This window comes from Pseudomassariella vexata (assembly GCF_002105095.1).
Source record: "Pseudomassariella vexata strain CBS 129021 chromosome Unknown BCR38scaffold_1, whole genome shotgun sequence".
NCBI classification, from domain to species: domain Eukaryota; kingdom Fungi; phylum Ascomycota; class Sordariomycetes; order Amphisphaeriales; family Pseudomassariaceae; genus Pseudomassariella; species Pseudomassariella vexata.
In genome coordinates, this window is record NW_024467956.1 from 537,155 (window position 1) to 559,159 (window position 22,005).

Below are 22,005 nucleotides of genomic sequence, written 5' to 3' on the forward strand. Positions count from 1 at the left end.
CATGGATTTATCGAAAGAAAAAAAGACATCGGCGACGATATGCTAATTTTAATTAACTAATTGTCGATACATGTACTATAATAGTGGCAAAAAGGTTAGTTTGATACCCGCTGGCAGTCTGAAGTCATCCTGTATTTGATATAGAGTGCATGCACTAAATCGGTACCTGTGGGTGCTACTTATGAGCGCTATACATATATTTGATAAGTGCATTCTACGAGCTCGAATACCAAGTGGCCACGGGAGAATCTAGACTTTCAGGGGTATAGGAAGACAGAAGTGATCTTTGGGAACCTTGGGGAAAGTTCTGCGGAGCGAATCAGAGCATGCCCAAAGTGTCTCCACATCCCCGTTTGGGAATTGGAAATTGCAATTGAACATTGGCAGTTCTCCATCCGCCGGGTCGACCAGCGCTCGTCCCGTCACGGATTGGCGTCGGATCCAAGCTCGCGGATCACGGAACCGCCCCCATCGGGATGGAACTCATTATCTCAGCTTTTTTAATCCGAGGCGCACATACGGAGCATTTCCACGCAACACGCAACTCCACCATCCATCCATCCAGCTTTGCCAACTCATTGCCAGCAAAGAAAAACCCCAAACACTCACCAACTAACTCAGACCCCAATGATCTTCATGACAGCTTCGTGGCAAAATGGTGAACGCACTCACTCCACATCAGGCCTAACTTCGAAATTCCGCCGGATAGTCGACTACCTGATACGGGCCGAGTCCCATCAGCTGAACCCGCCCTTGGAGCTTGGCATTGTATGAGTTCGTCATTTTTGGCGGAGACAACCTCATCGAGCCAAGGAATAACCCATGTTCTTCCGAGCAGCGAACAATTGGCGACCCACCAGCATGGCTTGCAATTACGGCTCGGAGTCGCGGCGTAGGGCCGAATTTTTCTTTCCATTCTTCTAGCTTGTTTTAAAGGTCTTGGACCCTGGACATATGGCGCTAAGGTTGGTTGTGGTTTTCTCACTTTGAATCCAAGCATACAGCATTGAACACAATCGTTTTGTCGACTTGTTCAAGTGCTTCACGGCTCTCAACTGCAAATCTTCAAGGATTGAGAATAATGGGATTGGATCACACGCCATCATCATGAGCACTCCCATGTCAACAGCATCAACGCTGGCCGGCGACAAGACGGCGCCCGCCGACCTCGACATGAAAGACCCCACAATAATCGAGTCTCAAGCCGACAGCGGCGGTAGCAGCAGCAGCAGCAGCAGCAACTTAGAAAACTGCGACGAAAGTGCGCCAGCTCATAACGACGAAAAGAACGTGGTAATTGAAAGTACGGATGACAACATTGTGGAATGGGACGGGCCCAACGACCCAGAATGCCCACGGAACTGGCCAGCAGGGAAGAAAGTCGCCTTCGTCATAGCCACCTCCGCTATGATAGTCGCCGTATCCTTCGGCTCCAGCGTCTTCGCGCCAGCCGAGAAAGTGACAGCCGCCCAGTTCGGCGTAAGCCTAACCGTAATGCAACTCACCGTCGCCCTCTGGATCCTGGGCTTCTTCGCCGGCCCCATCTTCTTCGGCCCCCTGTCCGAGATCTTCGGCCACCTGATCCCCCTCACCGTCGCCATGACGGGTCTCGCCATATTCCAGATCCCCATCGCCATGGGCGGCTCCGTGCAAACGATCCTCATCTGCCGCTTCTTCTCAGGCGCCTTCGGCTCGGGCGTCTTCGCCGTTGTGTCGGGTATGTATGTTGAATTATACGAACCCATTCCGCGAGGCATCGCCCTGGCCCTGTCGTCGATCTGCATCAACCTCGGCGCCACCATCGCCCCCGTTGCCGGCGCTTACCTAACCGCCGAGGCCTCCTGGCGCTGGACTGCCTGGGTCACCCTCATCTACGCCGGCCTGTGCGGTATTATGGGCCTCTTCGCCGTCCGCGAGTCGTCCTCCCGGGCCATCCTGCGCACCAAAGCCGCGCGCATGCGCTTCGACACGCAAAACTGGGCGCTGCACGCCCGCTCCGAGGAACAGCGCATCGAGCTTCAGCATATCGTGCAGCGGTACTTGACGAAGCCGATCCGCATGTTTGTCACGGAGCCGATTCTCATCGTCTTCACCGTGTATCTGACTCTCGTCTACGGGACTCTGTACCTCTCCTTCCAAGCCTTCCCCATGGCCTTTCAACAGCGCGGCTGGACAGCTACCACGTCCTCCCTGCCCTTCTTAGCCGTCATGCTCGGCATCCTCTCCGCCTGGGGCGTAACCTCTATATTCACGCTCACCTGGTACAAGCGGGTCGTCCTCTCGACCACGCCCACCCCCGAACACCGCCTCCCTCCCATGATGCTAGGTGGCGTGCTTCTCCCCCCTTCCCTCCTCTGGTTCGGCTGGTCTGGGGCCACGCACTGGTTTGTGCAAGTGCTAGCCTCGTATTTCGTCGGCTTAAGTCTGATGCTCATCTTCATCTCGGGCATTGTGTATATTGTCGACGTGTACCAGGTCCACGCCAACTCGGCCATGTCCATCCACGTCGTTGTGCGGAGCTTGATCGCGTGCTCGTTCCCGCTATTTGCGAATATCATGTATGAGGAGCTCGGCGTGGCCTGGGCTTCATCGTTGTTGGCGTTCTTGTGTGTGGCGCTTGCGCCCGTGCCGTTTGCATTTTATTATTATGGGAAGACTATGAGGGGGTGGAGTCGGTTTTCGTTTACTATGTAGAGGGGGAAAACGGGGCATGTTTATGTGTTTTAGCGAAGGATGACTAGATTTGTTTGCATAGATATTCGCGATATACCCTGTTCATATGCTCGAGACATTGGACTAGTTCTTTCATTTAACTGAAGTATCTCACTGGACATGTCGCAACTTGCTCTCAACTGTGGCGATGAGTAGAAAGACCTCTAGAATAGAAAGACCTCATAGCCAAGTTCACATTTCTCAGGCTCAGAATCTCTTTAAACCCCGTTACTCCTAGGCAAGGTTTTCGTACATGCCAGCATTAGAACTAGGAACGGCATAGTAACAGTTGACCTGGGTGCCGGGAGCTCTGAAGTTTTGGCGTGAACAACGTTCCAATAACTAGATTTATATACTTAGGCTATGACCAAAAATATACTTGTTCGTAGATAGCTACAGAACGAATGCTTTACCCTTGTACATGTACTTGCGTGGTGCCGTAAAAGAACCAATAGATGTGTGTGTTCTCCTAGCAATCTGACGTGATCATACATTTTGATGGTTTAGTCACAGATCCAACGAAAGAGGCAATCTTGCCTGTTTATGTACCGGGACAGGATCTTGTAGCAAATACAATAGCTACATCGTAACATCGGGGCTCGGCCTAGAAGTTGAATGGTCCGAGACGAAAGAAGGGAGACGAGAGTTCCAGCTACCCGGTTCTGATCGGGATGGCCCGTGGATCGATTGAAGCCGCTGGCTTGGGCGGAGTCAATGGGATCCCCGCAGTATCTGTATAATGGATCTGTTCTTTTCGGCCCTATCTGCTTCATTGGAGATCTTATGTCACGGACTATAACCCTGATCGCAACACGCCAACAGCACATCCAGGCTGCATGAACCGATTTTGAATGCGCAGAATCTCTTCTTTCACCATCTATACCATCTTTTATCACCAAATGACAATTGCAGATGATCTGATAGCAAGTATCCAGACCGTCAAACCGGAGTCAATCACGAGTGAGACTGGGCGAAGCCGCACTCGAGATGGCTGTTCGAAACCCTTCGAAAAGTGGAGTCACGATGGGACATCATAGGGGGCCAGAATCGGGCCTTGCAAATGGCTTTTCATTTGTTAGACTCTAGAAATAGGAACCGGATATGTTGTTACTATTTGTAAAATATAATAAATTTCGGATAATACACCGGTGCAATACGGAGGATTAGATAAAATATGGCGGCCCACCGGCCTACTCAAGCGTGAACATACTGTACGATAGAATTTGGCCCAATGGGCCCCGCAAGTACCGTCAACTTTGTGACACCAGTAGCGATTCATGCCATTAAGAAACCGGAGTATTCAGCAACGATCGAATCCTTCAGTGACCTTCTAGCCAAATGTATTAGATCTGTCACTTGAGTCCAGCTAAATATATGATCAAAGGACCCCGAAGTCTTATGGTATACCGACGATAGCTTGAATCTGCGTAGGCGCAGCTTTCGACGCAAAATATATAAGAGACCTCTAGTGATTCCAAGGGAGAAGGCCCCCGTTCAAAACCACAGGGACACCAATAGATAAATCGCCGACCTCGGAGGATATGGCGGATGTACCACCGAGGCTCCCACCTCGGATAGCGATTGCGTTCCCTCAAACCTGCGCAACGGACACATGCGGATGGAACAAAAAATCATGTTATACGAGTACTTGATCTAGTAATTCTGCATATCGGGTATCATCCATCCCACCAAACCAAGACACGTCTAGGACACATTTCGACTGCGCGCCCCCATAGTGCGGAAGCTATGCATGCCGAAGTTAGGCATCATACCTAGATCGCCGAACATGCCTGAACTGCCATGCCTGTGTGCAGAGAAACTGCAATCCTACCGCCGATCCCTTTCGGCGTGCTGATGCATCCTCAGCGCCGTCATAACCGCCATAACCGCCCACCTCTCGCCCAAGACACCCGTAACGCCGCTGCCTATGAAGCGAAACTTAAGTACCTTGCTCATGCTCATCGCGGCCTGTGCCCACACGGCCACGATCTCCTTGCCATCACTTGACGTGTCCCCACCCGCCACAAACTGCCACCCAGACTCCACCCCGGGCGGGGCGTCCGTCGCGAGCCGGATCAGCTTCCACCCCGTGCGTACGCCCCCCAAACTTGCCACCGCCACGCCCGAACTGTGCCGCCACTCGAAGATCTCGCGTCGGTAGGAGCCGGGGGACCCGACTTCGACGGTGAAGGTATACGAAATGTGCGGCCAGCTCAGGAGTGTCTCGAGGCGCTCGTCCGTACCGCCGGCTCGGTTTGAGCCGGGGAATGATGGTAGGTGGATGAGCGTGTGCGAGCCAGACGCCCAGCGCATGTCACGTTCGCCAGTCGCGAGCGGGGGAAGTGTTTCGCTAGGTCCGTTATGGAGGATCATGTCTGGTTGGCCGGACCATCCGGAGTGTTGCGACACAGCGTACAGGGGTCGGCTGGCGTCTTCGCCTAGCATCATGGTTCCCCGGAGAGCTCCGACGCGGTAAAGGTTCCATGCTGGTGGGAATTGGCGCGGTGTGGGGGGTAAGGCGGGAAAGTTTGTTAGTGGCTGAGCTTGCTGAGGTTGAGGTTGAGAAGCAGATTGGGCTCCATGTGGTGCTGATTGATGTTGTGATGTTGTGGGCGTGCCCGGCTCCTCATCGGGGTACCGACTGTAGGGTGGCGGCGCATCTTTTGGTAGACCCTGGTCCATAGTGGGAGGTGCGTTAGATGGTTGTTCGAGGTATTGTCTGCGTTGGCGTCGTCTCCAAGCTCTGATGCTCTCCCTAAACTAGTGAATGAATGTGCTGTCTTCCGGGAATGATGTATCGTAGAGTGAAGAGCCAGAAAGACCAAAAGGTCGCTAGATTTCTGGTGACCAAGAGTTGATGGAGTTGATGGATGATCTTTCGATGGTTCAAGTCATTCGGTCTCGGACCAAGGCAGCTAGGTGGGGCGGTGCAGAGGCTCAGGTCCCAGCCACAATCCTGCTTAGTGCATTTGAAGTCTTGGTCTCATGCCATCGTTGGAACAATACTTCCACATCGAGAGACACTTGGTGGCTAGGTAAATATCCGTAATGTTCAGTGCCGACCTCGGGACAGTAAGCGCTAAGTATCTATTACACCTCAAGACAATGCTGGTTTGATTGCTCTACTTTTTAATTACTTAGCCATTGCAGTAGGGGAGGTCTACTTCATCGTTTAATACATGATCGGGTTAATGTTGCCGAATGCATTGCAATTAAGGAATGAGCAGCTCGGGGAACGCCTTCTGTCAAAGTTATGATTATGCGGCCAACCTGCGCAATCGGCCTGGAGGAATCAACAGTTATTAGGATTTGTTGAATGGCCTGTTGGGACAGCTGCCTCTGATAGTCGCAACTTCCAGTAATAAGTCAGTACATTTGTCGGCACGTACTTTAGTATGTCTCCGAATGATTGACCACGTTGATTCCTTTATTACCTCTGTCCCCTATGTACAGGTGCGTGTTTCCGTATCTGAGATAAGGCGCTTAGTAGAAAGCAGATTATGCAGCGCCGAAGATTACCATGATCTGGATGAGGCTGGTGTTGTATGCCAATTTGAAATCCTGCCTCTGTATTTTGCTTTCACCACCGCGGTGTCGATAAAGTCTTTTCCCATGATAATAGTATCTTCGTCGTTTGATTGTAGTCGCATATTCCCTCTCTTCCCGTCACTGTAGCGTGGCTTCATCCTGAGCGTGAATATTGTTGTATGGGGACACTGGAATTCTAACACTCACCGTAGTTAAATGGAAAACAGCTTCGCGCCGCGCGTGTCGTGGTTAGGGAAGGGAACTGTAGGAATGTAAAAAATGACCAGATTCTGTTCTGGCGGTACTATTTGTAAGTAATATGCGTGGATTTCCGGGGTACCTGCCAACTTTGCTGCCAGTTATTACATTGATATTACTGAGTACGGTGTAGCCTTACAATAGCACTACATGAAGCTCAAAATACTGGAATGCCGCACTTTTAATATTTGTTGCAGCCAGGAACGAGAATTTGCGTTTTGCTTTGAAAACTTCAGTGAGGAGAGACCATTCTCCAGCAATACTACGTTATAATAAATTCTCCGCCGCTGCCGGTGCCAGGGCGCTACGACTGTTTTATAATATAAAGATACTTGCAGACCGGTCGACAATTTCGCAAGATAGAGTGACGACTCTTGTTTGAATACGAGCTTGGCAGATGTTGCATGATCGTTCGAAGCAACCCTTCCCAATGTCTCTAATGAGTTTCCAGTTTAATAGCAGTGAATTTGTTAGATAAGCCATGCAACCTTCTTACAAATATGCGATGGGTGCGGCCGCGCCTGGTGTAGGGTATCCATCATCCGATAATCATCGGATAATGTTTGCGACCGCTACCAGCGCCACCCATATTCACACATCATCATAAAATATCGGTCCAACCCTGTCGGCTCTACTGTTTCAAACAATCTTTTCGATTACTTTCCGGAAATATGTAATATGATGTACACCCTCATCCTCAGCGCTGGCCCAAGAAGCGACTCGGCTGCAATCGCCCTATCCCGGCTGTCGACTGCCGAAGCCCCATCCGCATCATCGTCGTAGAGATTCGCCCCCTGTGCGAGACCATCAGCGGAACTTTCATATGATGCTTTCCATATTACAAGACCTCCATGCCTTTGGCGTGTAAAAATAGCTCAAGTCAAAAGGGCCGACTATAAGCGCCATCGAGATCAAGCCATTTCGTCTGGGTGTCGCGACGGGAGTCAGGAACGTAGGCGACGAGTTCAGAGCAATTTGCAGGCTATGCGACTTCTGAGACTCAACATCATCGAGGCGTTACTAGAGACGATGAAGGAGGGGCATGCGAGTTGTTTCGATATGAGAGAATGTAGAGGGTGAGAATATGGCTCAGGGAAAATCGTTCTCGAATTTGAACATGGGAAGACGATACAAGGTAACGTGCTTCCAGGATACGACAGGCTACAATCAGCAACATCGCAGCTCTATTTCGAGCCGAAACGCCAGATAGTTCTTTAAAGATCCGCAGCCCTATATGGCTTCTTCGACGCCCCTTAACCGAGAGCATCTGGCATCTGTCTTACGAACAGCGAAGATTGTCCTCGGGATAACTCTTTGTTCACCTCAGACCACGGTTCTCTCTTCCTGACGTACTGGAAGCCGACAGAGTCCAGCATATTCATGCTTACCGTCATGCGACAAGCCCAATGCGATTGAGAGTTCAGGAGATGGGTGAAACGCTCTCGGGAGGCTTGGAGGCCGGCCATGATTCAATATCACCCTGCGTCAGTTCAGTGGTGGGAGAGGCTACATAAATAATAGATTACGGACGGTGCAGGCTTTGTGATGGAGGGCTTCGGGCGGTCTATCACGGTCACTTTCACTTGTAATGACTGGAGGTATGCCGGCAACGAAGTACCTAAAGTAGGATCAAAACAAGGGAGCTCAGCAAGGCTCTGTCCTAGCCAAGCCCAAGGCAGCAAAATATCATGCCCATCGAGCATTTAACACAACTTTAGTGGTGATATTGTTGAGTTGGTCTACGCTTGTGTCTTCAGAAGTTGGTCAAGGTAAAGCGGCAATGATTACCCGAGTCTCTCAGCTAACTTATACACATTTCGAAAGGTGCAGATCACTGTTCTCCCTGGGCCACTCCACTCCACTTTACATCCGAAAGACTCTTTGTTACCAGCATGATAACCTGTTTCCGCTCTGCGAGGCCTCTGCTTTCATGGAACTTTCGCCACAAACCGCAACCTGCAATAGAAACCAAAAAGAGCCTGAACCCTTCAACAGGATTCAAGTTTGCCCGGCCGGAGTGATCCAAGATCAAGCCGACAAGGAAGTTATGCAGCATCTGTGGTTTAGCGAGGAAGTAAGGGATGGTCAGGAAACGAATGGAAGCTGGGAACAGTCAGAATTCTGACGTGGCTGCCCTGTATATGCGTGTTGGGTATTGATGGCTCTTTTCAAGTTTAATACCCGGGTCAGTAATGGCACATGATTTCATATTGGCAGAAACCAAGATTGAATGCGGTATGATCGTCGCTGTTGTCGCCTCCCACAACTACAAACCTTTGGACTCGTAGGTCATGTACCAACTGTGATCCTGGAACGCGCAGATCATAGGATCGGTACTTCCATGGAGATTTCATACTCAGCCAGTTGACGGAGAAATGGTGCGCCCAGGTGGAATAACAGGTCATGTCGGTCTGCCAGACTAGAAACACCGGTTTATCCCAGTCATTCCTCAAAGCTGTTGGTGATTCCCGGATACGACCTACTCACATGTGTAATTCCTCACAATCCTCGTTCTCCTACTTTTTGGTATCCCAGCTCCACCTCAATAGCCTATCCATTCTGAAGCCCAATGGTCTCGTACCTTCACGCATCATTAACATGCTCAACAAAGCCTTTAAATACGCCTTCGCGATCAGCGGTGTACTGGGAACGCTGATTGGCATCCTCTCTACCTGGTTGACGGCCCAGACTCTCACCGTTCCCCCCATCCAGCAGACGCAGGGCAAGAAGGGTACCGTTCTATTCTTCATCAACGAAGAATATGGCCTCACCAACGTACACTTGGACACCGCTCAGGCTCTCCTTGAGCACCATCCATCCGTCACCATCCACGTCGCCTCGTTTCCAGAGGCCACGAAGAGGGTGAAGCCTCTATCATCATTTGCACAAAAGCACGATCACATTCCACCGGCACCCCCTATCAATTTCCATAAGCTTCCTGGCCCCAACTTCCTGGCCCCAACTTCCTCGAAGCTTGTGGTGGTCGAGGTCTTACCATGGAAAATACCATGCATGCTGCTGGGGCAAAGGGAATCGGTAACCTGGCAAGAGCTATGCCAATCTTCGCTTTGCCATGGTCAGCCGAAGACCACCTTAATATCTACCATGCGGCAATGCAAGTTCTCCTTCGTGTGGACCCTGCTGTGGTCGTCTTGGATACGTACATGACCCCGGCCATCGACGCTACACGCCAGGCGAATTATGTTCATACCATCATCGAGTCCAACTCCATGATCCATGCCTTTTACCTGGCTCAGCCGTACTGGAGCATGTTCTGGAAGTATCCCATGTATGTGTTGATTTAGGATGCGTCGTTCATAGCTAATCAAAAAAGGCTTGGGACCGGTTTCACATATCCAGTGCCTTGGCGACAAATACCTGAGAACATCTACGTCACTGCAAGACTAGTATACAGCTTCCTGTTCGATCCACACGCCAGAGAGAAACGCAAGTACCTCCAAGAACATGGCATAGCTAATCCAGCAAGCTACAATCTTCATCGCCCGGACGTTCCTTGGTTCACTCGGACCATGTTCGACGCCGGCGTCCGCCCCGAGGTCGTGCCAGCAAATGTAACCGGCGTCGGACCAATAATCCTCGGCGTCGCTCCGGCCATCGAGCAGGACCTCGAGTTAGTTGAGTGGCTCAGTAAGACACGTACCGTCCTTGTTAATCTCGGAACCCTATTTACCCACAATGAAGAACGGGCCACAGTGATGGCAGAGGCACTCGAGATTCTTCTTCTTGAGCATACCAAGGTTCAAGTTCTGTGGAAATTACAGAAATGTACCGACTTCCCCGACGACTTTGCACGATCGCTAAAAGAATACGGAGATCGTATTCGCATCACCGAGTGGCTAGCGGCTGATCCGCTTGCTTTGCTGGAGACGGGGCATATTGTAGCCTCAGCTAATCATGGAGGATCTAGTTGCTTCCACGAAGCCATCGCGTATGTCCCAACACTCTTCAAATGTCCCACGTTTTTAGCTGAAACCCAATCAAAGGGCTGGAGTTCCTCAGATAATTATCCCCTTTTGGACCGACCTCTATGACTTTGCTCGAACTGCCGAGGATTCTGACATAGGTGTATTTGCCACCAAAGACACGGCGCCACAATGGACCGTCGAAGGTCTGAGTGAGGCCTTTCTGAGGGTCGTCCACGGCAAGGAAAGTTCCCGTATGAGGAAGAACACAAGACGTCTGAGTGCAATTGCCAAGAAGAACCGTGGAAGATATGTTACAGCAAGGGAGATCGCTAAGTTGGCGGGGTCAACTTAGTCAATGATGAGTCACTTGTAAAGACAGCGGAAGTGTATTGGGGGGTAGTAAGGAAGAGTGTCTTTCAGATACCTTGAGAGGGAAGTTGGAGTGGAAATGAGGCAGAATGAACCTTTTCTTTTTTTATTCCCGTTAATTGTACTATCTTATGCGGGCCAACGGCTTATGAAGAAAGGACCTAATAGGCCTTTAGTCTTATACGAATAGCCCTTTACTCTTATATTGACTTAGGGACAGGGGTTTGAAGGTTTTCTGGGCTGATTTGTGCAAAGACTTTTCTTTTAGAAGGATCTATTAACGCAGGGATGAGGACTTTTTGAAGAGTGTTTTTTCGTATGAAATATGCAGTAAGTCCGTTTCTAGAACGATCTGTTGAAGTTTGGGGACACACTCTTGATAAGAAGAGTTTAAGAGGACAACAGCAGAGTTCACAAGGGAGGAAGGCCAGAGGGAACTTCTTTAAATTTCCAAGTTGTTCGGAATGATTCGTGCTTGTCGAGCTATTTTTCGTACCTCTTGGGATACTTTGTTATACCCTAATACGCTTGAATCGTATTAGATTTTATAGTAGTTCTACTGCTGTGTCTACCAACGTTACTACCCCCACCGATGCCGCTACTACTATAGTCCCGGTCTCTCCCTCGCCCACGATTTATTAATTAATTCTAACTCCGAGTAGCCTATCGCCATAGACTACCTCACTATCAAGCGCACCCTTGAGCGTACTAGTAAACTTTCTGTTTTACGCCTAGCCCCCGCACTACCCCGCTGCCGTTGCCGTTGCCGTTCCCGCCCACATTATCTCCACCCTCGCTACTACTTCACTATAATGAGTGCGCGATAATTTCTTCGGTGCTATTACTAACTTCGACGCCTCCTCCACCTCCGGCCCCTCTTCAAACATGTATGCTCTTACATTATGAATGGTTTCACTTGGAAGAATTTTTCAACGGTGTTACTCTCCATGTGGGGACTACCCTCGAGCCATCCCCATATAACTCGAACACACTAGAGTGCTCCCACCCTGTAGTTAAATTGGTTCTTGGCCAACATCCAAAGGGGGGAGGAGCACTTCGAAGCCAAGAATATAGCGTCACTTGGCAGCCATATGTCAATGCAACTAATTGCAGAGAACTCCAACGAATTCACGAGTTTTGCACACGACCCTTATGATCCTTGACGTTCGAAATCCACGTTTGATGATGAAGTACGATGCTTGTTGGCATGGGTACTGGGTGATAAATACCTGGCCATGGGCTGAAAATATGGAAAGATGTGATCGCCCTTTCATGCCAAAGACAACGCCTTGGTCACTCATCCCATCAACTAAGCAATGAGTACCAAATCCATAATCAGCGCCATATTGGCGCTCGGCGTCGTCTGTGCAGCTCAAACAACCTCCGAGGCTCAAGTCCCGATCGCAGCCCGAACGCCCGGCGACGTGGAATCGGACTGGACCGCCGTCTTCTATCCCGCCGACTTGGCGAACAGCCCGCTTCTGATCGGCAACGATGGCGGCGCCGCGTCAGGGGGATTCCGTGCCTGGAGTCTCAATCCCACCGGCAACACAACAACAACCACAGAGATGGGCCATGAGACGCCCGGCCGGACCAAGCTAGTGACCACCATTTACGGTGTTGGCAGCGGTGCCAACCAAAAGGATCTCATCGTCACCATCGCGCAGACGGACTCGTACTTCCGGCTCTACGAAGCCGGTTCTGGGAACGTGACGCAGGTGGGCGAGCCGTTTGCGCTTACGCTGGGTGATTGGTCAGCGCTGTGTGCGTGGAAAAGCGAGGGGAGCGGGGAGCAGTATCTGTACCTCTTTGGGAAGAACCAGGGGCTGCAGCTGTTGATGCGCGAGAGCAATGGTACGGTGCCATATGAGTTGGTTGAGGTGCAGACGTTTGATACTCCTGTTGAGGCGTCTGCATGTGCTGTTTCAATCAATGCCGAGATGGTCTATTTCACTGGGGATGATAGCCCGGTCGTTTACGGATTTGTCGCAGAAGAGTCAACAGCTACGCCGGCAATTAGCATTGTTGGTGAGGCGGGAGATGATGTCACGGGGTTGGCGACTTATATCGGGGCAGAGGAGGATTATCTCCTTGTGGCGCTGAAGGATGCTGTAGAGATTTATTCTTCATCGATGGACATTCTTGGGACCATGACATTGACTGGGGATGACGATATCGAGGTTCAGGGGCTCAATGTGTATCAGGGCGTCACTCGGTCGTATCCCGCTGGGGCGCTCACTTACGCCGTTGAGAGTGCCACCGGGACAGGATTCGGTCTCAGCTCGCTGCAAAGCGCATTCACCGCCCTCGGCCTCGAGACCCACACTGCGTACGATCCACGCTCGCAGACGAACACATCGGACTCTATTATCTGCGATGCGTGCAACCAAGGCGGCTTTTGCGCGACGGACGCATCGTGTTCTTGCTTCGCCGGCTTCAACGGGACGAGTTGCGAGTCATTCACCTGCCACGACGACTGCTCAGGCCACGGAACATGTATAGGTGCCAACATCTGCGAGTGTGAAAGCCACTGGGGAGGGTTATACTGCGGCTTCAAAGTGGTTCCTGCCGCGCATGAGACGGAGGCCAATGGGGGTGACGGCGATGACCCGGCTATTTGGATCCATCCCGTCGATAAGGCCCAGTCGAAGATCATCACCACCACCAAGTCGAATGTTGGTGCGGGATTGGGCGTGTTTGATCTGAATGGGACGCTGGTGCAGACTATTGCTGCGGGACAGCCGAACAACGTGGATGTTATCTACAATTTCCAGGCCGGTAACCGTACTATTGATTTGGTGTACGCTGCTTGTCGTGAGAATAATACGCTTTGGTATGTTTACACCCTTTTACCCCTAATTAATCCCAGAATCCCCAACAGTGAACTAAACTCTTCATACTCCAGCTTATTCGAGATAACCTCCGACGGTATCCTCCAGCCCATCTCCGGTGGCTCCCAATTCACCAAGCCCGATTACGACGTCTACGGCAGCTGCGCCTACCGCTCGCGCAATTCAGGCACGCAATACCTCTTCGTCAACGCCAAGTCGGCCGAGTACCTGCAGTACTCTCTCACCTGGTCCACCTCCACCGCCTCCCTGCAAACCACCCTCGTACGCAACTTTACCGGCGGCTCTGGCGGGCAGGTCGAAGGCTGCGTCGCCGACGAGGCTAACGGCTGGCTTTTCCTCGGCGAGGAGCCCAGGGCGTTGTGGAGGTACGGTGCTGAGCCTGACTCGAATGAAACTGAGGGCGTGATAGTAGGCGAAGTAGGAGACGGTCACATGCACGCTGACGTCGAAGGCGTGACTCTCGTTGAAGGCCCCACGGCGGATACAGGATTTATACTAGTCAGCACGCAAGGCGTCAGCGCATATAACGTATACCGCAGGGCTGCGCCACATGAATACGTGATGACATTTATGATTGAGGCGAATGAAGTGGGGGGCGTGGATGCGGTGAGTAACACGGATGGGATTACGGCTGTCGGGACGGGGCTGGGGGATAGGTTTCCGGCGGGACTGGTGGTGATGCATGATGATGCGAACCAGCTAGCTGAGGGGGGAACAAGCGATGAGGCGAGTTTCAAAATGGTTGGGTTGGGGGAGGTGCTGGGGGAGGAGCTGACCAAGGAGGTGGATGGCGAGTGGGATCCTAGGGCGTTGACAGTTGTGAAGTGATGAAACAAGGCAAAGTCATATTGACTTCAGGTTCTTCGTTAAATTCTTAGCATAGCCAGTATACTAGCCTTTGTATGCCAAGTGTGTCGGATCCTGAGTATTGGAGACTGTATTGGTACTGCGAAGTGTGTGAGGAACCAATCCCAAGTTGGCCCCGAGGGACCCCTAAATACTACGTCCATGCCTGCCTGCCTCGCACCTTCCATACCTGAGGCCACAGTTTCCCATAAAGAGGATATCACAGAGCTGTTTGCGTGGCTGGTCATCTGAGAACATTGCAATCAGTGTCAGCGCCCTAAATATCACAATTTGAAAGTGATATCATCTTCGCAGCATGATAACATAACGGCACATTCTATCAATGAGAAATTTTGTATAATTGCTCTATGTAAAGAATTCTCATTTAAACCTTTTCTACATTTTCGTTTAACGGCTACGGCTTAGCGGGAAGAGAAATCTGCTTCGCAGCGCGAGCGCTAAAGCGTCACATATACTCCGGCAGGATAGGCCGGCGAAAAGGAAGCAGGCGTCGCAGCTACTCCGACCGGCAGGGTACACTATGGAGAAGGAGGCCCGGGGCTCCGAGTGGATGAGTGAGGAAAAGGAGGTCCCGGCTGCCCTCCTCGACCACTGGAGGAAGAGATGGCTCACCGGAGCAGAGCATCACGATCGCCAGCGACGCGCTATCGCTGAGGAACCGGAGGGCCCTTCGATGCAGATACCGAAAGGGGGCAAGTATTTCGGCCTGAACCGACTGGAGGCGTCTACGCTGTGCCAGATCAGGACGGAAAAAATAGGACTAGCAGCCTTCTTATTCAAGACAGGGGCTTTTGGCGTGTACTCGCCGCTATGCCGCTGTGGCGATGCCCCTGAGACGGCAGAGCACGTAATCCTCTTTTGCGGGCTGTTGGAAGGACCGAGGGAACGATTACGGGCCGCCATCGCACCACGGCCACTATACTCTCGCAGAGACCTCGCAACGGCAACAGGAGAACCAGTAGTTAGTGGGACTATTGTAAGATGGCTGCTAGGGACGGGTCGGACAGCTTCAAGGCCCAGATAGCATCGATCTTCTCAGGGGGGACTTTGTTGGTAGGTTGAGAACCAACGTAGTATGGTAGTGAACGCAACGCAGTCGCCAATAGGGCGAACCGACGACGCAGCGTATGTATTTAGTCCAGCCATTAGGGCACGGTTTGACATACGGGAGTACTAGTAGAGGTACCGGGGGCTTCGAGCCTACGGCGTATTTAATAATAATAATAATATTTTCGTTTACTAAGTGTGCATTGCACCGGTTGTCGCAGGCCAGCTTCTGATGTCATCTTGTTTAATGCCGTCCCATATCTAGTCAATTCTTACCATAACAATAATGGAGGCTCTAATAACATTGTTTATTGCCATTCAAGTTCCCTCGAATCGAATGCCATATGAAAAATTCCGAAATATCATCTGTCTTGCAAAGTCACAACATACCCCATATTTCAGCGGGACTCCTGTCTTGGGTCGACTTGAAGTCCATCCCACGGTCCCCCTCAGTCGCACAGACAAACTACCCTCGTGCGCAACCATGTTGCAGTTATTCTCATAGGCTGCATGCAACAGCAATATTGCCATTCCAGCAATCAATCCATAGTAGTTGAGCGCTGGCACGTGTCGTAACAAGACCCCAGGACACATCCGATAGGGCCAATTGTCAATACCACGTCGCTCCTCGGGGCTTCGATATACCCATTATCCCCTAAAACAACCCATTTGCGTGCGTGGATGCAGCGATAGAAGAGAACGGCCAGCACCATGCCAGTGATGAGGAGCACACTGACGGCCATGGCGACGGAGCTTGGGGTCGCGGGGTGTTGTTGACTGGCAAACCCAAGGTGATTGTCCGGGTTTTGTGCGGTGTAAAGAATGTCTTCTCCAAAATAGTGCGGCTCCAGCTTGGTTATAATCATTCAATTGTGATGAAGTAGTGGGCGGGAAGGAGGACATGTGAAAAAACACTATAATGTGTGTCAACGATAATGAAAATGAACATTGCTTTAGGTGGTCGAGGTAGACCAGGAGCTGGCAGTGACCCATAGTTGCCAAGACTCCACGAATCCATTGAAAGTGTGGACGTTATACGGCATAATATCGTCATAGCATACAACAGTTGCAAGAGTTGGCGCTCATGATGAGTGCGTGAGTGCGTTGGCATAGCGTGATTATGACGTAACTCCCCTCATTGGTGCATCGCGACTCTGGTAATCGAGCACCAGTCTGTTACAATTCAGCAGACAACAATAGTTTCATATCCACGTCAGACCCTGCCAGACACCGTTGGTGGTGAACACTACTATATCAGAAGCGCAAACCCATTTCAAGCTTGGTGGTGGGCGTTGGCTCGACTGCTATACGACTAGTGTAGCGTCCATTAAGCCTTCCCAGTCAATACCGTGCCGTAATCCCGATGACCTGCAGTCACTGCCACTCGCATCGAACCCTTCCCACCGTACTACTCTGGTTTATCCAATAACTCAAGCCTGCTCTTCCGGATCCAAAACGTCGTAAGGCGTCTTTCCATCAATGCTCTTCTGTCGCGCAGCCGTCGATCCCGCCGTGCTGCTATCTGCCAACGCGAACTTCTTCTCAGCTAGCGCACCTGGGTCCTTGTCGGTTCCAAACTCGGTGAAACTAGCATTATTACCGTCGCCCGTGCGAATGCTCTCGTCCTCCTTGATGTTCTTACCGTGTGGGCCTTTGGTGTCTTGCGTGTACTGGTTGTTGACATAGCTGGGTGCCGTGTCGACGTTGTTTGGGCCCGATCCAGCGCCAGTGTTCGTCGAGGAGTATGCAGCTGTGCTTCCGCTCTCGTGAGGCTTGGACGAGGAGCGCAGCTCGTCGTGTGATTGTGTGTTGGTGCTCATCTCGTTGGACGAGGTGAAGGCCCTGGACTCGGCGGCGAGGGAGTCGCAGGCTACGGCACCGGAACCTTCCCGAGTGATGGGGGCGTTCTGGCCAAGTGTGACCTTTTGTCCTTCGCTGGGCGCTTGGGCGGACATGATGATTTTGGTTGACGTGATGATATAATAATTTGTTGGTCAAAGATCGGGAATGCGTTCGAATTATGCGTTGTGATTTAACGAGGTAACAATTATCTTTGTTCAATGGATATAAATGGTCTGAAGCAACGTTGTGCTTTCTTAAGACTTGGACGCGACGGCTTGAGGAGGTGATGACATCATAGCACCAGCCCCTTCTTCTACCATTACCACGTCAGACCTGAGGCTCTATGACTTTACTCGTAGCTGGATCGACCGTAAAAGCTGGCAATTGCACGGAGTTAAAGATTCAGTGTGCGGATTGGGTGACATTTGTGGAGGGATTATTGAGCATTTCTGTGGCAAAAAGGATGAAAGTTGCTGCAATGATGATCGCTGCAGGGCAGTGCCGGACCATTTAGTCCGACCGGACCACAGTCCTCCCCGCAAGGTCACAGGTCGACTTTAAGGTTTTATAGTACCTTGGTCTTGTTCTGTCACCCACTTCCGGGTATACTCCAACGAGGATCCTACTTGGATCTACGAGTCATCCTCTTCATTTCCAGCAATTTTCTTATGAATTGAATCGCCAACATGGTTCTCGATCTCACCTATTGACAGAATCAAACTCCGAGGTTTGCTAGCTCCTTCCTTCTGACGTGTTAACGCAGCGCTCCAGATGAGAATTTCTTATCACCACATCTCGGCTATTCTTAGGTATGAGAAGGCCGTCCACCATTTCTCAATCAAAGGGGGGCTATGGGCCCTCATAGCCGAACCTCAAGTTGCCACATGCCTCACTGTATCTTCGTATCAATAATGTAGCAGCCTGACCCCTTACATATGTAGTCATTACCAACGCATGCTACAAGAGCTAAACTGTTCAGTATCTAGCTACTAGTGTTTGTCACTAAACGTTCAATAATCCACCTCTGCGTTCACTGCCCGGTCACACCAGCCCATGGGATTGCCCTGTGTACAGTGGGCTGTGGGCGCGCCGAGATGCTGGTCGAGTGGGAGCTCATGCTTGCCACGAATAGCTGCCCGTAAATCCTCACTCCTTTCCGCCCACTCAGCATAAGCCAGAGTCAGTCTGCGATGCCTTCATCGGGCAGAATCCAGGAAACAACCGGGTCGCGTAAGCGTGATAAATTCAAGGCTGGTTTTCGGAGAAATGGCCAAGCCCCTGTATCTGTAACTCCTGCCGAGATTTATGATGGGCAGACCACGCACCCAAAATCTGCCGCAGATAACGGCCAAGACATGAGGGAGCCGACTGAGACTTTTGAAGTCGGCCATCCACAACCTGTTTGCCCCAAGTCCCCTGAAAACTTGCTTTTCTTTAGTTTGAGCGGAGCTCTTCTGATGGCATACTCCTTGCGAATATCCTTCGAAACCATGCTTCCGTTGCAACTAATTCCGTCATAACAGGAAACAAAATCCTGAGTAGTGTCGCAAGAGTAATCTAGGACAAGAGAGTCCACGGAAAGACCCATGCAGTATGACGATTAAAAATCGTTAGTTTGTGATCGGTGAAGTTTCCGATAGGATTGTTTTGTCGTTAAATAAGTTAAAAGAAGTGGTAAGTATCGCGGTGTAATACGACCCTGTACATGCAGCGCTGCCATGGACAGTCTATCGCTTTCTGCTGCAAGTAAGTTCGTCCGTTCGGAATAATTGTGTCAGCCAACGCTGACAATGACGAGACTGCCACATTAAATAGCCAGCAGAAGATTAAGATGTTTGTTGGTATCGAGCAACTTTCCCCGATTCTGGTACGTTGTCGAGTTTTAGAGGACCTATGGTTGAAGAAGCATGGCCTAGCCTTAGAACTCTCCTAAGTTCTGGCTTCTAAATATTACCAATTGTACGCTGCAGTCCTCTCATGTCTAGTGTCAGCCAGCGAGGTGTGTGTCAGAACAACACACTGATGAATACGACCTGTTCACACTAGACGAGTTCACGACTCACCTCTTGAAGCTGAGGGAACTTGAAGAAGCAGTTGAGAAATCTTCAAAAGCCTGCAATCAAATTTTGACCAAGTTCCATAATTCGATTAACGCCTAATCGAAGAAGCTGCAGTTTCTCAGAAGACAATCTGGCCCGCAATAACAACCAGGTTCTAACTAGGTTTGGTCGAACAGACAAGCTCTTGGAGTCGCATTCAGGTCAACAGGTTGCAAGACACGTGCCAGTGGCTCCTGCACGATGAGAAATATGCGTTGAAAGCGATGTACTATTAGTTACTAACCCTTTGAGCGCGTAGTAGCCAAATTGTATTAAATTTACGAACTTCATTAAGATCTTACCTCTTGAAGATGTCAGGGTACGGCTAGTTCGAAGGCAATAGTACAGAGTGATGGGGAGTAACGGGCGTCCCTCCTACGTAGCACCGGGTGGTCACTGGCAGTCTCAGGTAGGGGTGCCCACGATGATGCATTGATCTCTGCTCCCTCCCTATCCTACTACGATATAGTCCTTATATAGATAGCTAGGCTACCGCTTAGACACGGCATAACAGCAGGGTCGGCGATGCCGAGGATCTTGACTCTCGTCATCCCAAAGCTTCACATACATTGTAATCATGACTCGGGAGTCTTTTGTCCGAACCACCCCTCCGGCGCCCCATCGGTGTCCTGCGTTCAGTGTCCTGACAGAAGACCACTAAGCCGCTATATTATTACTATAAAACCTCCACTAGTCTAGCTACAAAATACTAAAGAGTGCTGTAAGGGTTCATGCTACTAAAAAGGTCCTGCTATCGGGGCCTCAATTAATATATAAGTTGCTGTTACGAACATTTGGTTCTAGTTAATCCGACAGGCCTGTTGACATCGGAAATCGTAGCCCTAAACCATCTGCCGTATGGGCGAAAAGCATGGACACAATTTCCATCCCGCCGCTCTTCACAGCAGAGTGCAAGGGTGCTCTGCCTGTCCTTTCCTCCGCATTCACCGTCTTACGTGAGAGATTGCGACCTAGGAGGGTCTTGACAGTCTTCATAGCACGCAGAAGAATCCGTCAACTTATCAACCCACCCCTAAGAAATTGTACATTCAAAAGGCCAATCACATCTCAATGGAGACGCGTCTATCCCAAGCTATCCCGAGCTGTGATCATGCTCATCTTGGCCTAATTAAAGCAGCAATATGACCCCATTGATATTGTGATATTAAGTACCAATATGGAGCGGCGTCATTCTGATTAAACCATGCTCTTCTCCTGTGTATGCGTGAGACTTCCAATGGGTCATTCTGTAAATATCAGCCAGCCCCAGTTTCCGCCAAAGGGGAGTCCTCGACGTCGTGTGGGGCAAGATACATAGCCTGCGTCTCTGCGTTGGCCAAGTGCCATCAAAGCCTTGTACGATTCTGTAGCTTTAGGGCCGTGCTCGATCAAAAGGCGCACGATCTTGACCCTGGAGCTGATTCCTTGTCTTTGGCGACATCTTCATGGCCCTCGTCCTCAAGGTTGCTAAGCTGAACAAAGCCCGGCGGAAACCCAGAAACAGCACTCAGAAGCAGCGTCGGACAGTCACTTCCCTTCGCCCTGAGACCCGCCACCAAGTCTCACGAACATTCCACTAGGAAACACACCGTCTCGACATGAGCCCTCAAGCACGCCTCATCCAAAGATCAGCATCTACGACCCCTCGTCGATCGCACCATCTCCGCCGCGGCAGCTGCACTCATTGAGTATTTGTACTTGCTGCACTGGCATCGTAGCAAGCAACATGACCGCATGATTCGCCGAGTATTCGCCAGCTCAAGAGACCGGGTGCCTCGCCTCTAAGTTCGTGGACTGTGGCAACGTCGTTGTGCTTTAGCACGAGTAAGAGGAGGTATTCTGCATTCCAGGGCGCAACCTCGTCATTAGTGTCCTCGTTATGATCGTATTTTATGTCTGATGAAGAGGGCGTGTATGAGCCAGCTGCGCAGCTTGCGCAATGTTCGCATGACCCTGTTGGGAAGTGGGAATTGGGTTGTGAGAATGGGTTTGGAATACACGAAAAGAGAATCCCAAACATTCGAGGATCTAGTCGTGACCAGACAAAAGATTGGAGGCACCCGATATATGCAGATGTCGAGACCGGGCTAAACATAACGCTGGAGTCGCTTACAAAATTACGCACGGACTTCTGCCTTTCTCGTCTGGGTTTCCAAACCATCAACTTTCAGGGCTGTGTCAAGATGATGATGAAGTTGAAAACCCAATGGCAGACGAGCTCCTATGGAGACGTACTACTCACGCGCAGCGTTATACCCTTAATGAACATCTATTGATAATCTGGCTCAGTGTTAAGATGCTCAAAACCTGCAAATTAGGGACCTTCTATCTCGACCCCTGAGTTTTTTTCTTCAGGTCCCCCGCTCCGAATAGCATCGTAATGCAACGCCTGTTCCCACCTTGGGCTTTTGTACATGTACTATTATAACTTCACGGCATGTCGTCCGTACCCTCATCGCGAAGGCTGTCAGACGGACCGTATCATCTTAGAACAAAAGGGGTAAC

The 22,005-nt window shown here is 50.7% G+C and overlaps 6 protein-coding genes across 6 annotated transcripts; 3 read left to right on the plus strand and 3 right to left on the minus strand.

The window, feature by feature from the left end:
* The first annotated feature begins 868 nt into the window (after window positions 1–868).
* On the plus strand, window positions 869–3,044 carry BCR38DRAFT_415723 (MFS multidrug transporter). Its single transcript, XM_040859044.1, has one exon. The coding sequence runs from the start codon at window positions 1,108–1,110 to the stop codon at window positions 2,692–2,694; it is 1,587 nt and encodes a 528-aa protein (XP_040720616.1). The 5' UTR covers window positions 869–1,107; the 3' UTR covers window positions 2,695–3,044.
* A 1,280-nt stretch (window positions 3,045–4,324) lies between these two features.
* On the minus strand, window positions 4,325–5,700 carry BCR38DRAFT_415725 (uncharacterized protein). Its single transcript, XM_040859045.1, has one exon. The coding sequence runs from the start codon at window positions 5,392–5,394 to the stop codon at window positions 4,540–4,542; it is 855 nt and encodes a 284-aa protein (XP_040720617.1). The 5' UTR covers window positions 5,395–5,700; the 3' UTR covers window positions 4,325–4,539.
* Window positions 5,701–9,096: 3,396 nt separating this feature from the next.
* On the plus strand, window positions 9,097–10,776 carry BCR38DRAFT_453680 (family 1 glycosyltransferase; the record flags this gene model as incomplete). Its single annotated transcript, XM_040861620.1, has 4 exons — window positions 9,097–9,360; window positions 9,528–9,787; window positions 9,833–10,447; window positions 10,503–10,776. 4 exons carry the CDS (start codon window positions 9,097–9,099, stop codon window positions 10,774–10,776), a joined length of 1,413 nt encoding a protein of 470 aa, XP_040720618.1.
* An 873-nt stretch (window positions 10,777–11,649) lies between these two features.
* BCR38DRAFT_470077 (phytase) lies at window positions 11,650–14,473 on the plus strand (the record flags this gene model as incomplete). The annotated part of the gene is made up of 2 exons (XM_040862826.1): window positions 11,650–13,626; window positions 13,699–14,473. Exons 1-2 carry the CDS (start codon window positions 12,110–12,112, stop codon window positions 14,471–14,473), a joined length of 2,292 nt encoding a protein of 763 aa, XP_040720619.1. The 5' UTR covers window positions 11,650–12,109.
* Window positions 14,474–16,771: 2,298 nt separating this feature from the next.
* BCR38DRAFT_2606 (uncharacterized protein) lies at window positions 16,772–17,629 on the minus strand. Its single transcript, XM_040854446.1, has one exon. The coding sequence runs from the start codon at window positions 17,512–17,514 to the stop codon at window positions 16,990–16,992; it is 525 nt and encodes a 174-aa protein (XP_040720620.1). The 5' UTR covers window positions 17,515–17,629; the 3' UTR covers window positions 16,772–16,989.
* Window positions 17,630–21,078: 3,449 nt separating this feature from the next.
* Window positions 21,079–21,928, minus strand: BCR38DRAFT_2642 (uncharacterized protein). The gene has a single exon (XM_040854451.1). The coding sequence runs from the start codon at window positions 21,659–21,661 to the stop codon at window positions 21,182–21,184; it is 480 nt and encodes a 159-aa protein (XP_040720621.1). The 5' UTR covers window positions 21,662–21,928; the 3' UTR covers window positions 21,079–21,181.
* Window positions 21,929–22,005: the final 77 nt, after the last annotated feature.